At 37.6% G+C, this 15,712-nt stretch overlaps 1 protein-coding gene and 1 long non-coding RNA gene across 5 annotated transcripts in view; one reads left to right on the forward strand and one right to left on the reverse strand.

The window, feature by feature from the left end:
- SMARCAD1 (SWI/SNF-related, matrix-associated actin-dependent regulator of chromatin, subfamily a, containing DEAD/H box 1) overlaps positions 1-1,543 on the reverse strand; it is a 77,396-nt gene extending 75,853 nt beyond the window's left edge. For 2 of the 4 annotated variants that reach the window (XM_039241292.1, XM_039241289.1), the window contains exons 1-2: positions 1,459-1,543; positions 601-842 (exon numbers count right to left, since the gene is read on the reverse strand). In XM_039241292.1, coding sequence (XP_039097223.1) covers positions 601-790 — 190 coding nt within the window. In that variant the 5' untranslated portion in view covers positions 791-842; positions 1,459-1,543. Of the gene's footprint in view, positions 1-600; positions 843-1,123; positions 1,308-1,458 lie in introns of those variants that run through there. The other 2 variants (XM_039241291.1, XM_039241290.1) reach the window with 2 other exon arrangements.
- Positions 1,544-1,665: 122 nt separating this feature from the next.
- On the forward strand, positions 1,666-15,007 carry LOC120237848. The gene is made up of 3 exons (XR_005530061.1): positions 1,666-1,724; positions 8,606-8,693; positions 14,874-15,007. It is a non-coding gene; the product is annotated as an uncharacterized LOC120237848 (long non-coding RNA).
- The last annotated feature ends 705 nt before the right edge of the window (positions 15,008-15,712 follow it).

Here is a 15,712-nt window from a genome sequence, read left to right on the forward strand (position 1 = left end):
GCTAATTTTGGGCTTCCTTTCAAATCGTGTTATTGTCTTGACAACCAGCTTAAGAGGTTAAAAATGGTCCATTCACCTTGAAGAATACCAATTATTCATTTGCACCCTGGGGAATCCCCAGAAGTCCAGTGGGGGCAAAATCTGAATGGGATCTGCTCATCTGTTCAGAGGTGGTCTTCACGCACCTTGAGTAAGGTCGGCTTCATACTAAGTGAGCAGTATTTTTTGGAAAAATACTGGAATTAATGTAAATGCCAGGCCAAACAGCAGACTCAAAGTCTACGTCATAGGACTGAATCACCTCGTTTCTCTTCCAGGAGCAACTATTCTGACCTAAAGATGACCTAAATTCAGATATCAACTTCCATCCCTGGGCCATATTCCAAGAACTCATATAAAACTGAAGAAGCTATGGATGCTCGGTTGATGGTACAAGGTCCAATGGTGCCTATGGCAGCCCCAAAGCTGTATTTAAAAGGGCAAGGTGGACAACAATGTATTAGTATACACAACAATCAAGAATAAATATTAGAATCTCTTCTGCTTTCCATCTGTTAAATACCTCTTGATGCTACGTCAATTTGCAACACTGTAACTCACCTGTTTTCTCAGTTATATCTGAATCAGGTGTGCCTGCCCTGCTAGCCTCTCCTTCAGCATTCTCCTCTTCAGCACTAAGAGAAATTGGTGAAGAAGGGCCAGGCTGGGAGGGCTGAGGGGTTGCTTCGGGCACTTCCTCAATCTTACTCCTTTTCTCAAAGCGAAAACGGTCCAAGTTGAAAAGATTCATATTGGCAGAAACCACCACCACCCTGTGGAATTAAGAGCTTTAAATGAACTATCTGCAGGAAGAAAATAAAAAGAGAAAAAGAGGCCATGAAAACAATATAAACTATACAAAGCCTCAGCAGTTCATTCCCAAGGCAATTCAGAGCACACAAACATGCCAGTGGCACAGGATGACTATTATGGCTGCGCTTCATTGTTAGGCCACGATGATCAGAAGCTGAACAGGGATATCTTTTTAAAAATTTCCATTTCTCTTTCTACTCCCCTTCTTCTCCCCCCTCCCCGCCCCGCCTTCCTCAAACCGCACGCTGACCCTCGTGCAACCTCCGCTTACCCCTGCACGCGCAGGCACGTTCCCCACTCTAACCCCCCTGCGGGCCGCGCGCCCGCCCACAGCGAGAGGCTCCCTGCACTACGGTGCTCCCCGCCTCGAGAAAGGACGTGCCAGGGCCCGCGCCTCGATACTGCGGGGACACAAAGGGGCCAAAGAAGGGGAGCGGCGGAGGCCTTGCTGGCGGGCACCCGCCCGGAAGTTGACGCGGCGCGATCCCAGCTGAGAGGAAGCTGATAGGATCAAGAAAACACAGGGAGGGTTCGGAGGTGGAGAGTGTGCTGCAGCATCTCTTTGAATGATCACCCACTCGCCCTCTTTCTTTCTTTGGTACTTACACTCTTGCGGGCTCGATGCGATGTAACAAAGGTTGAAAGAAAAAATAATTCCTGGCGTGGGGCGACGGTAGCCGGGCCGGGACCTTCCAAAACAGCACGGAGAGCCCAAACGAGCGCGCGGTGATGACGCAACACGCAGCTCAGGCTTTTTTTTTTTTTTTCTTTCCCAGCGACGCGCGAGCGGAAGATGTCCAGGCGCGCACTGTTGCCATGGTAATTCGTACCCGCCTCTACGCTTGGGAAGCTCCTTTATGGCCTTTCTCCAGGTTAGATAGAGAGTTATTAAATGAAACAATAATAAATTGCGCCATGGCAATAAATAACATAATAAGTAATATAGTATTTTATACATTATAATGTATAATATTTTGTATAATTTACACATAGTATGATGTTAATATTGTCCCAGGTGTTTTACGTGAATAATCAATCCTTACATGAAGCCTTTCTTACAAAATAAGGAAACAGAGGCCTGCAGATGTTAAATAGTAAGAAGTAAAAAGACGAGAGTGTTGAACTTGGCATATGAACTGCCTCCCCACTGTTGGCTGGATTGTTCTTAGAGTGGAATATGACCATTCATATATGTTGACCGAAATACTACCTTAAGAATTTTTACCCTTTTTGTTGTAGCATTTGGCTAAACAGGCAATTTTCTGTGTTTTAATTTGATCCTCTGGTTGGCATTTCCCTTAAAGAGACGTTACTACAAAACGTTATTCTACCAAATACAGTGGCCAGTGTAATCTCAGATTGGCATTCTACTTTATAAATCGGTGTTTTGAATTGTATAATTATAACATGAACCCACAGTTTTATTAAAGACAGGCACACTTATAAAATCAAGTGTCTTGACACATAAAATTCAGAATCAAAGCCTGAACGATTGAGATTTCATTATACCTATTTTTGATATCCCAGAAAATACACCAGCTTAGTGCATGCATGGTAACTGATGTGATCAAGGGATATATCAACTTATACATAGTAAAAATAATTTTTGGTGGTACGGAGTATCTGTTCTCAGATCTGCTCTCAGCAACTTCCAAATATGCAATGCAGTATTATTAAGCATAGGTCATCATTCAGTACATGTAATTTTAAAAAAGAATATTTGCTTTATGTTCACACAGATCTCACATTGAAAATGGATTCTGCTAAGCTGAATGACTTTAGGCAAATTATATATAACTTCTCTAAGCCTTAGTTTCTGTATCTTTTAAATGTGATGGATGATACCATTGATTTCTTAAGGCAATTTTCTACAACACAGCAGTAACCCCTTGACATTTGTACAAGTGGGGAAAGAGTGAAAACTGAGATCCACACATCATCTGTCTAAATATTTAAACATACATACAGTTAACAAAAGGTAAAAATAAAATACATTCTGTTGCCCTATTTTGGCAATAACCTGGAACGTGAGGTTGAATTTAGAATTTCTGTTTTGGACAGAACATGATGATTCAAGAACTGGTTGGCACATGTATCCTGCCTTCCCTGTGTCATGTCCTCCCATTCAGTTTGATACCATTAGGAGCCTGGTGCTCCTGAATGTGGACACCCAGCTCAAATGCCAGACTGTGACTCCACCTAGTGTTGCCATATTTGTTTAAAATATAAAGGCTGTTTTGTGGGGCGCCTAGGTGGCTTAGTCGGTTAAGGGTCCGACTTTCGCTTAGGTCATGATCTCACGGTTTGTGGGTTTGAGCCCCGCGTCGGGCTCTGTGCTGACTGCCGGCCCAGAGCCTGGAGCCTGTTTCAGAGTCTGTGTCTCCCTCTCTCTCTGACCCTCCCCTGCTCATGCTATCTCTCTCTCTCCTAGAAATAAATAAAAATATTTTAAAAAAAATAAATAAATAAAGGCTGTTTTGCTAAATTTGAATCTTAGATAAATAGTACTTTTTAGTGTAAGTTTGCCCCATTAAATATTTGGAACTTGCTTGTTCTAAAAACTTACTTGTTGCTTGTTTGAAAATCAAATTTAACAAGATATCCTGTATTTTATTTGGCAAGCCTACTCCTGCCCTATTGCTTCACACCTCTTGGGTCTAAGAGCCTTTTTGCTACATGTTGGATCTAAGGATCTAGATACTGGAAGCTCTGTTGGCCCTCATCAGGAAGGACCTGGGTTAAGGTTGCCAGCGTTCTTGGAGCTGTGTGAGCAGACTTCTGGGACCATGTACTCAAAAGCATTGTCTAAAATTGAAGGCATAGGTTCTGAGAAACCTGTTTTTTTGGTCTCACAGATTCCTTGCTCTTAGGCATTGGGTATAGCAGGAAAAGAGCCAGAATTGAGTTCTGTAAAGCAGTAGGTCCAGTACAGAGACCACTCTTGACCAGTGCTTTTTTTTTTTTCAATTTTTTAATATTTATTTATTTTTGAGAGACAGAATGTGAGTGGGAGAGGGTCAGAGAGAGGGAGACACAGAATCTGAAGCAAGCTCTAGGGTCTAAGCTGTCAGCACAGAGCCTGATTCGAGCCTCAAACCCAAGAACTGTGAGATCATGACCTAAGCTGAAGTTGGATGCTTAGCCGACTGAGCCACCCAGGTGCCCCACTCTTGCCAAATTCTAAGGGTGGGATTGTTCTATAGCTTTCACTGACCTGGGAGAGTTGGAATTTTACACGATAGGGATTTTGCTTGATTGTGGATCAAAAGGTTAAGGGAGTATATAACAAAGTAACACAGACTGGATGGCTTATGCAACAGAAAAGATTTTTTTCTGAAAAGCTCTGAAGGCTGGGAGTCTGATATCAAGGTGTTGGCAGGGTTGGCTTCTTCTGCTTAATGCCTCTCTCCTTGGGCATTTTCACCCTGTGTTTTTACATAGTCTTCCCTCTGTACTTGTGACTAAATTTCATAATTTAATTAAATGGCCACCTTTTAACTTAATTACATCTCTAACGAACCTATGTCCAAGTATAGTCACATTCTGAGATAATGAGAATTAAGACTTCAACATGTAAATTTGGAAGGGGCACAATTCAGCTCATAACAGGGGGCAAAAGAGTTGAAGGCTTTCTATATGAAGCTAAAATCTTTTAGAACTGTAGCAGTAACTGGGGCTAAAAGACAGTCCTCTGACATTTCTTTCTTAGAACCCTAAATATAGTCATTCTCCAGAATTCAGTCCTTGGTGTCCTGCTTGTCTCACTCTTTTCTTTCTCAGAGTGGAGTGATTATAGTGGTAACTAAATATACATGTCAAATTTTATTCAACTATATACTTAAAAAGGTTTAATCTTGGGGTGCCTAGGTGGCTCAGTTGGTTACGCATACAACTTCAGCTCGGTCATGATCCCATGGTTTGTGGGTTTGAGCCCCACATTGGGTTCTGTGCTGACAGCTCAGAGCCGGGAGCCTGCTTTGGATTCTACGTCTCCCTCTCTCTCTGCTCCTCCCCTGCTCATACTATGTCTTTCTCTCTCAAAAACAAATAAGCATTAAAAGAATTTTTTTAAAGAAGGCTTAATCCTACTGTTTATAAGTTTTTAACTCAATAAACAACACATTTTGTAAAAAATGACTATCAACATTACTGATATGGAAGAAAATTTGAAAACCCCTCTCCCCCTAGAATAAAGAGGAAAAAGACAAAGAAGTGAAATCAATGAGATTTAAAGAAATAATAAACATAGAATTCAGAGGACTGAGAAGCAAACTTTGATAAATTATGAGTCAGATCAAGCGTCGAAATCAAGAGTCAGATGCTCAACCGACTGAGCCACCCAGGTGCCCTCCCCCCCCCTTTTTTTTTTCCAGAAGAAGCATCTTATGAAAGGACAAAAAACTGTCAGTCAGAACTTGTTCAGTAAACTAAATGCCAGAAGTTAATGATGAAACAGCTACAGAGATGGGAAGGAAAATACTGTGGCTCAGTAATTGTTTAGATTATGTATATGCTATTCATTGATGGATAAAAAAAATATTCAAACTTTTAATTCCTTGAAAATATATCTTCCAGGGCGCCTGGGTGGCTTAGTTGGTTAAGCATCTGACTTCGGCTCAGGTCATGATCTCATGGTTTGTGGGTTCGAGCCCCGCGTCAGACTCTGTGCTGACAGCTAGCTCAGAGACTGGAGCCTGCTTCTGATTCTGTCTCCCTCTCTCTCTGACCCTCCCCTGCTCATGCTGTTTGTCTCTTTCTCTCTCAAAATAAATAAATAAATAAATAACATTTTAAAAAATTAAAAAAAAATACATATCCTCCTTAAACTGTTCCTAAAGACATAAATCCAGCTGACAGGGTCAAAAATGAGAATTTCAAGAATGCAGAATTAATGGTGTGAAAGTATTCTGTTGAGACTAAACACAGTTAGGACTTAATAAGTAGGGTATATTCACCAACATTTTGTTGCATAACAACTGCAAGATTTTAACACAATAATCTTGATTGGCTAGTATGGTTTAAGTTCAGGCTACAATGACTTTTTGCACATAGTACATGCTCAACAAATATGTGTTGAGTGAATGAATGATATTAATAACTACATAAAATGCCTTAAGCATACAGATAACCACAAAGAAATGTTAAAATAAGCTGAGTATCTTCAAAATGTTACATGTCATGGAAGAACAATATAAACCAGGAGTGTTATCTTATTAATTTTTTTTTCTCTTTTACTTTTTATTGTAAGCTCTGTCCCCAATGTGGGGCTTGAACTCACAACCCTGAGATCAAGAGTCACATGCTCTACCAACTGAGCCACACAGGCACCCTTTAAACCAGAGTTTAAAAAAAAAAAAACTCAAGAAAGAGGTAATGTAACTCAAGAAGGGAAGGAAAGTAAAAAAAAAAAAAAATTAAAAATGCAGATTAAACTAGATGTGACACATAATGCCTACAGAGAAATGGCAGGTAAAAAGGGAAAAAATAAAAAATAAAAGAAATGTAAATAGATTTCAAGAGAAAATAATAAATATTGAAAATAAGCAAAGAAGATCCAACATAATTATAATAGGAATCTCTACAGAAGAAACTAAAGCAAAGATTGGAAGAAATAACTAAAATCTGTAATTCCAAAAGTATTTCCCAAAAATTACAAAGATTTGAAACCATATTTTAGAAAAGTACATCAATACCTGTGGATATCAACCCAGATGTCAAAAAGCAAGACATATTCTAGTAAAATTTAGACTTAAAAAAATTTTTTTAATTCCTTAAGCATTTAGACAAAACAATCAAGTGACCTATAAGGGAAAGAAAATTATATTACCATCACAGTTTTAACAGCTAGTCCTTATGCTGAAAGAAAATGGAATATTGTATCTGGGAAGCTCAAAGAAACAAAATGTGATGTGACCCAAAGATATTATTTGGGTAAAAGGTGCTTTTCAAATATAAAGGCACCTGGGGCACCTGGGTGGCTTAGTTGATTAAATATCTGACTCCTGATTTCAGCTCGGGTAATGATCTCACAGTTTGTGAGATTGAGCCCTGCATCTGGCTCTGCACATCAGGTTCTTGGGAGCCTGCTTGGGATATAGATATAGATATAGATATAGATATAGATATAGATATAGATATAGATATAGATAGATATAGACACAGATATTTGTATTTAAAGGCATAGATAAACTATTAACATCATGCAAGAACTCTAGGTATTATTCTCATGAGTACTCTTAAAAATTTATTAAAGAATGAACTTCATAAAGTATCTACAGTAACAATGACTAAAGGACAGATATTAAGCATTAGCTATATAGTTATTTGTAGAACAAAGACCATAAGAGGTTTAAAAGGAAAAGAGTAACATATGATGGTTATATGACCCATCATTGTGCACCTCTTAAAATGGGGAGAGAATGGTAGGAACAGATTAAAAAAATTTTTTAATTTTTTAGTAATTGTATTGGAGTAAGTATATTAGTATTGTTATTCTAAGGCATTTGTGTGTGTATTTTTGAATAAAGCAAATAATAAATAACTATTATTTCTCGTTTTTTTTTTTTAGAAGCTGGGATTCTCAAAAAGAAGAAAGGAGATGCAGATGTGATAGAAAGAAATTAGAGTGCAAATTCTAGAATGCGGAGGGACTTTTCTTAAATTGGAAATATCTGTAGCAACTTATGAGGTTTGGTACGCACACACACATACTTCTTGGGAAAAGATTCCTTTCTAGGACAGGAAATATACAGGATGAGCCTGGAATATCTTCATCTACCTAAGGCAAGAAAGTTACATAAAACCAACATTTAAGAGACTCAGGAGCTAAATTTAAGGCTCCTACTATTGTCCAAAGATGGAGCAGTTTGAACTTCAATAAGATTAAACATTGCAATTATTTGAAAGCCATCAAATATGTTTAAATCCATGAGTTCTTTTTTGGTACTTTTTAAAATAACTGGTTATATATGGAGAACAAAAAGAAAAGATAATTCATTGTTATGAAAACTGACAAGTATAGGAAAAGAATCAAGCTTTTATGCTGCCTTTACTCTGAAGGGTTCTGCTAGGTAATCAAATAATAGATGAAAGAAACTGTTTCTTTATAAAATTTTTCCAACTAGTAAATGAGAGAGAAATGATAAAATTTGATCATTCAGCAAGCCTGGCCCAAATTCCTAACCTACAAAATTATAAGATACAATAAAATGGGTATTATATTATTTATTTTTTATTAAAAATATTTTACTGTTTATTTTTGAGAGAGAGAAAGAGAGAAAGCATGAATGGGGGAGAGGCAGAAAGAGAGGGAGAGACAGAATCCAACGCAGGCTCCAGGCTCTGAGCTGTCAGCACAGAGCCCTTTGTGAGGCTCAAACTGCGAGATCATTACCTGAGCCAAACTCTGATGCTTAACCAACTGGGCAACCCAGGCGCCCCTAGAATTCACCTTTTAAGTTAATAAATATTTAAGTAAGGCTGCTGTGATGCTTAATTTTATGTATCGATTTGACTGGGCTAAAGGATGCCCAGATAGCTGGTGAAACATTTTTGAGTATGTCTCTGAGAGTTTTTTGGAAGAGTTTAGCATTTGAATTGGTAGACTGAGTAGAGAAGATTGCTCTTACCCAATGTGGGTAGATATCACCTAATTATATAAGGGCTTAAATAGAAAAAAAGCTAGAAGGGCAAATTCACTCCCTCTGCTTGACCTGGGAGATCCATCTTCTCTTGCCTTTGACCTTGTTTTCAGGCTTTCAGACTTGAGTCTTGGACTTTTGAAGTACAGCACCAGCTCTCCTGGACCTCTAGCTTGTAGCAGGACTTCTCAGCTTCTAAAAGTAAGTCAATCCCTCATAATGAATCTCTTTCTGTGTACTTATATATATTCTATTGGTTCTGTTTTTACATAGGTCCTGGACTAATATAGCTGCCAAAATCTTGTTAATTGCTTGTTAGCCTTGAAATAGGCTCAGTGAAAATGTTTTATAGAAGCCTCAAATATCTTCATTTACATAGGAGGAAAGATTGTAAACATTTTATTTTTATTTATGTTTGCTTTATAACCATGAAACATTACAAGGAAGGAGAAACCCTTCCAAATTTGAACTGAATAAGAAGCAAAACAAAATAATAAACGGCAACAGTGATTAAAAATGGGATTTGCAAACCCAAATCCCTTCTTAACTTGATATCTTAAAATATAAGCCACACCTGGTTGGTAATGGAAACTTGTATTAACTAATCTTACCTCCCACACACAAATATGGAATGGAAGAGACAAAGTACCAAGTCATAAAACTAAGTAGATCTTTTTTCCTTGGTGACGAGAAACTAAGACAAATATTCCCAGTTTGTAAGTAAATACTTCTTTTCCCAAAGTAATCATTCTTAATTTGGTGAGGTAGAGGGAATGATCATGAATCTCTTTTGAGAATCTGATTTTTAAGAAGCCATGGAATGCTTTCAAAAAACCTGCATATGCACGTTATGGGTTTGTCCATAATTCATGGACCCTCTAGTGCTCTGTGCTCTTCACACTTAGAAATTATTTTTTTCACATTGATGAATTATGACACAGAGGTCTGGAATCCTCATAACTGGTGGAATTAATGACGATTCCACCCCTGTATGTGCCTTAAAAAAAAGTTTTGGAAAAAAACTTGACAATAAACTATGAAAGAAAAAAAAAAGAAAGAACAGATATAAAAAAGACATATGGAAAATAAAGAAGATACAAAAATGGAAAATAAGCATATGAAAAGATGTTCCACATTATATGTCATTGAAGAATTACAAATTAAAACAACAACAAGTTTTATTTACATTCCGGTTAGTTAACATACAGTGTAATATTAGTTTCAGGTTTACAATATAGTGATTCAGTGCTTCCATATAATACCTGGTGCTCATCACTACAATCACACTCCATAATCCCCATCACCTATTTAACCTATCCTGCCACCCACCTCCCCTTGGTAATCATCAGTTTATTCTCTGTAAAGTGGGGGAGAGGGAGGGAGGCAAACCATGAGAGACTCTTGAATGTTGAGAACAAACTGAGGACTGATGGGTTTGGGGGGGAGGGGAAGGAGGGTGATGTGCATGGAGGAGGGCACTTGTGGGGATGAGTACTGGGTGTTATATGGAAACCAACTTGACAATAAACCATTTTTTAAAAAAAAGAGCCTGTTTCTTGGTTTGTCTCTCTCTTTTCATCCCCCTCTTTGCTCACTTGTTTTGTTTCCTAAATTTTACATATGAGTGAAATCGTATGGTATTTGTCTTTCTCTGACTGACTTTGCTTAGCATAATACCCTCTAGTTCATCTATGTCATCACAAATGGAAAAATTTCATTCTTTTTTATGGCTGAGTAATACTCCATTTTATATGTATCCCACCTCTTATTTATCCATTCATCAGTCAATGCACAGTTGGTCTGTTTCCATAATGTGGCTATTGTAGATAACGCTGTTACAAACATAGGTGTGCACATTTCCCATCAAATCAGTAGTTTTGTATCATTTGGGTAAATACCTGGTAGTGCAATTGCTCGATCAGAGGGTAGTTCTAGTTTTAACTTTTTGAGGAGTCTTCATTCTGTTTTCCAGAGTGTCTATGCCAGTTTACAATAACACCAAGAGGGTTCCTTTCTTTCCACATCCTGGCCAATACTTGTTGTTTCTTGCATTTTTAAAAAAATTTTAGTCAGCCTGACAGACATGAGGTGATATCTTATTGTAGTTTTGATTTGTATTTCCCTGATGATGAGTGATGTTGAGCATTTTTTTAATGCATCTGTTGGCCATCTGGATGTCTTCTTTGGAAAAATGTCTATTTATGTCTTTTGCCCATTTTTAACAATTCATTTTTTGGGTGTTGAGTTTTTTAGGTTCTTTATATATTTTAGATGCAAACTCTTTATCAGATAATGCCACTTACAAATATCTTCTCCCATTCTATATGTTGCCTTTTAGTTTTGTTGATTGTTTCTTTCGCTGTGCAGAAGTTTTGTTTTTTTTTTTGAAGTTCCAACAGTTTATTTTCTCTTTTGTTTCCCTTGCCTCAGAAGACATATCTAGAAGGAAGTTGTGATGGCCAGCGTCAAAGAGGGGACTGCCTGTGTTCTCCTCTAGGATTTTAATGGTTTCATGTCTCCAATTAGGTTTTTCATCTATTTTGAATTTACTTTTGTGTCTAGGGTAAAAATGTGGTCCATTTTCATTTTTTGACATGTCGCTGTCCAGTTTTCCCAACACCATTTGTTTAAGAGACTGACTTTTTCCTATTGGACGTTCTTTCCTGCTTTGTCAAAGATTAATTGACCATATAGTTGTGGATTCATTTCCGGGTTTTCTATTCTATTCCATTGATCTCTGTGTCTGTTTTTGTACCAGTGCCATACTGTCTTGATCACTACAGCTTTGTAATATAACTCGAAGTCCAGAATTGTGTTGCTTCCAGCTCTGCTTTCCTTTTTCAAGATTGCTTTGGCTATTTGGGGGTCTTTAAAAAAATTTTTTTTAACATTTATTCATTTTTAAGAGACAAAGGCAGAGCATGAGCAGGGGAGGAACAAAGAGAGAGAGAGGGAGGAGCACACAGAATCTGAAGCAGGCTCCAGGCTCTGAGCTGTCAGCACAGAGCCTGATGCGGGGCTCAAACTCAGAGGCCAAGAGATCATGACCTGAGCTGAAGTTGGACACCCGACCAACTGAGCCACCCAGGAGCCCCTATTTGGGGTCTTCTGCGGTTTCATATAAATTTTAGCATTGTTTGTTCTGGCTCTTTGAAAAATACTGGTGGTATTTTGATAAGGGTTGCATTAAATGTGTAGATTGCTTTGGATAGTATAAACATTTTAACAATATGTGTTCTTCCAATCCATGAGCGTGAAATGTTTATCCATTTTTTTGTGTCATCTTCAGTTTCTTTCACCAGTGTTTTATCGTTTTCATAGCACAGGTCTTTTACCTTTTTGGTTTGGTTTATTCATGGGTATCTTACAATAGGTGTAATTGTAAATGGGATTGATTCCTTAATTTCTCTTTCTTCTGCTTCATTATTGTTATATAGAAATGCAGCAGATTTCTGTACTTTCTGTATGTTGATTTTATATCCACGATTTCATTGAATTCATTTATCAGTTATAACAGTTGTGTGTGTGTGTGTGTATAGTCTTTCACATTTTCTATATAGAGTATCATGTCATCTGCAAATAGTAAAAGCTTTAATCCTTCTTTGCCAATTTGGATACCTTTTATTTCTTGTGTTGTCTGATTGCTGTGGCTAGGACTTCCAGTATTATGTTAAATAACAGTGGTGAGAGTGAACATCCCTGTCTTGTTCCTAAACGTAGAGGAAAAGTTTTGATTTTTCCCACTGAGGGTGATATTAACTGTGGGTTTTCATATATGGTGTTTATTATGTTGAAACCCTTATAAACCTTGGGAAATTAAAAATATTGAGTATGTTTCACCCTTTGATAATACCTGCTATATGTTGATAACTACTTTAATAGATTTTCTGGAAAAAGATGGAATTTCAATTCTATATGAAACATATAATGATTGATTTTCAATAACTGCCCATTAGAGAGTAAACTTCATGTTGTATCTTTTCCTCTTTTAATATTTTTCATCCTAGTTTTTTTATCTTTTTCTTTTTCTAGCCAAGTACGTCTTACAATTGTCAGGGCACTCTCAGCTAGAAACTTGAGTTCACACAGACAAACACACAAGACTTTATTTTTTTCTCCCTGTGTTTTTGCAATTCATTTTCCTCAGGACACTGTGTGGTCATCATTTTGTCGCTGTCTACACCCACAGTGTCAGGATAGTATTTGATACTTTGAATTATTCAATTCACACATTGAGTCCAAACTTTACCACACCTGTACTTGTAGCATCTCATTTTTTTGTGGTAATGCTTATCTTGAAATTAACCTTTTATATCTGCCATTCTACAACTATCATTTTTTACAATATATTTACCTGAAATTATATCATTATAATCAGTCATATATATATGTATGTATATATATATATATATATATATATATATATTTTTTTTTTTTTTTTTTTTCTTGAAATGGTTTTTACTTGGAGTACCTGGGTGGCTCAGTTGGGTACAGGTTTGACTTCAGCTCAGGTTATTATCTATCAGTTTGTGAGTTTGGACACAACTATTCTAGCTCAGAGCCTGGAGCTTGGTTTAGATTCTGTGTCTCCCTCTCTCCCTGCCCTTCCCCACTTGTGTCATTAGGAAATTAAGAACACCTGATCCCATCTCTTCTGTTGATTAGTGCTGTGATATTCTTTAAATTTCCTCATCTGTACAGTAGAGAAAATAATACTTACACTAAAAGGTTTCAATGAATTAAATTTGGATTAATTCATGTTTAGGGTAGGGCCAGGCGTATAGTTAATAGCAAGTAAATATTTATGACTTTTAAAAATTTATTTATTTTGAAAGAGAGAGAGACATGGAAGGGGCAGAGAGAGAGAGGGAGAGAAAGAGAATCCTAAGCAGGCTCTGCACACTCAATGCAGAGCCTGATGTGAGGCTCAAACTCATAGACTGTGAGATCATGACCTGAGCCAAACCAAGAGTTGGCTGCTTAACCAACTCAGCCACCCAGGAACCCCTATGATTTTTTTTTTTTTTTTGAGAGAAAGAGAGAGCATGAATGTGGGAAAAGGGCAGAAGGAGAGAGGGAGAGAATCTTAAGCATGCTCCATGCTCAGCATGGAGCCTGACATGGGGCTCAATCCCATGGCCCTGTGATCATGACCTGAGCCAAAATCAAGAGTTGGATGCTCAACCAACTGAGCCACCCACGTGCTCTGATTTGAATTTTAAAGTAAAATTCACCTTATTTAAGAGTTAGTTTCCCAGTAAGCAAATTATGTGAAAAATCACTTTCAATTAAAATTACCATGGGATGCCTGGCTGGCTCAGTCAGAAGAGCATACGACTCTGATCTCAGGGTCATGAGTTTGAGTCCCACATCAGGTATAGAGATTGCTTAAATAAATAAAACCTAAAAAAATTAAAAAAATAAATCACACTTGTAAATTCAATAAATCAGCAGTAAATTATAGAGTACATAGATTTATAATAGTACATAACTCCTATTAATTTATTTAACTAATCATTATTGTGTGCCTAACCTGTGCCAGGGACAATGAGAGGTGATGGGAGACATAAGAATGAAAAGTCTCATATGATTCCTCTTCTCAGAGGGCTTAATGTCTGTCAGGGAGGCAACTAGCCATCAATTACAAAATAGTACAAATTATGCTATGATAGTAAAAGTATGGAGTGCTAGAGGAGCTCTTATGATTTTAGTAGAGGAAGCCAAGGAGAAAGTGACAGCTGAGTTCTGAAGGAGGAATAGAAATAAACCAGTAAACGAGGTAAAATGATGACAAGGATAGGAAAAGCTGAAGTCCTATAGAGGCCATGCATGGGACTCTGTTTTTAATCTTCAAGGCAGAGGAAAGGATTAAATTTTTAATCAGTTATAGACTCTGGTATTATATAAACATTGAATTGGAGTGCAATAACACTAAAGGTCTATCTTTACAAAAGAATGATAGCTAATAAATTCAGAGAAATGATGAAATGGAAAACCGATACTATGCATCCTTAAAATAATAATTTAGGGAAGAATCATTAATCGATGATGGTAAAATGAATGGGTGAAAGGATGACAAGGAATAGGGTGATCACAAGATATTCAAGTTTTCATCCCAGGGATAATTTACTAATTACAAAGCAAATATGTATCCTTACAATGGAGAGATCTGGTGAACTTGACATTATGTGCCTCTTGATGTAATGCAATACAAAGTTGTTACAGGTTGAATTTTGTCTCCCCAAAATTCATATGTTGATATCCTAACTCCCAGTATCTCAGAATGTGACTGTACTTGGAGATAGGGCCTTTAAAGAAGTAATTAAAATAAAATGAGGTCACATTGATGGACCTTATGTAATTAAACCTTCTCCTTTTAAGAAGTGGAGATGAGCACACAGATTCACTCAGAGGAAAGACCATATGAAGATAGAATGAATGTATACAAGCCAAGAAGAGATGCCTGCAGAAGAAACTAACCTTGATGACACCTTGATCTTAGACATCTAGCCTCCAGAACTGTGAGAAAATAAATATCTGTTGTTTAAACAACCCAGATTAGTCTACCCAGGGGAAATGGCAGAATAGGAGGACCATAAACTCCTCTGTCTTACAGATACAACTAGATAACACTCTCATCAGTGTAAGTAACCCAGAAAATTACCAAAAGACTGGCAGAACAAACCCCATGACTAAATGGAGAGAAGAGAACACATTGAAGAGGATAAGAAGGGTAGAGACATAGTCAGGAGCTAAACAGACAATGGGACTGTCTGCTGGAGGAAGGGACACCAGCGCTGTAGAGAGGAAAGAGAAATAGACCCTCACATCAGGGAGCCCACATCGGGAAGATGAATCCCTATAACATTTGGCTTTGAAAACCAAAAGATCCAAGTTCTGTGATTTCAAACAACTAGTGGGACTTAAAACCTAGAAGTTTAAAAATCAGCAGGCTTGGCTCTGGGAGAGCAACAAGGTCAAGAGAAAACTGAGTCCCTGCACTTGTAGGGACAGCAAAACTAAAAGCAAAGATACAGAGATACAGAATAGAAGCAGCAGTTTGAAAAATGCTTGGAGAATACTAGAGGGAGATTTGTTTACTAACCTCGGAAGATGTGTTGGGGGGGACTGAGATTAATGAGAGACTTGTCCAGGAACAAAGGACCTGGCAGGTTCCATTTCCATTTCTCATGCTCCAGCACAAACACACATTCATCTGT

This window comes from Hyaena hyaena, unplaced genomic scaffold (genome assembly GCF_003009895.1).
Source record: "Hyaena hyaena isolate Hyena2069 unplaced genomic scaffold, ASM300989v1 scaffold_191, whole genome shotgun sequence".
In the NCBI taxonomy this organism is placed as follows: domain Eukaryota; kingdom Metazoa; phylum Chordata; class Mammalia; order Carnivora; family Hyaenidae; genus Hyaena; species Hyaena hyaena.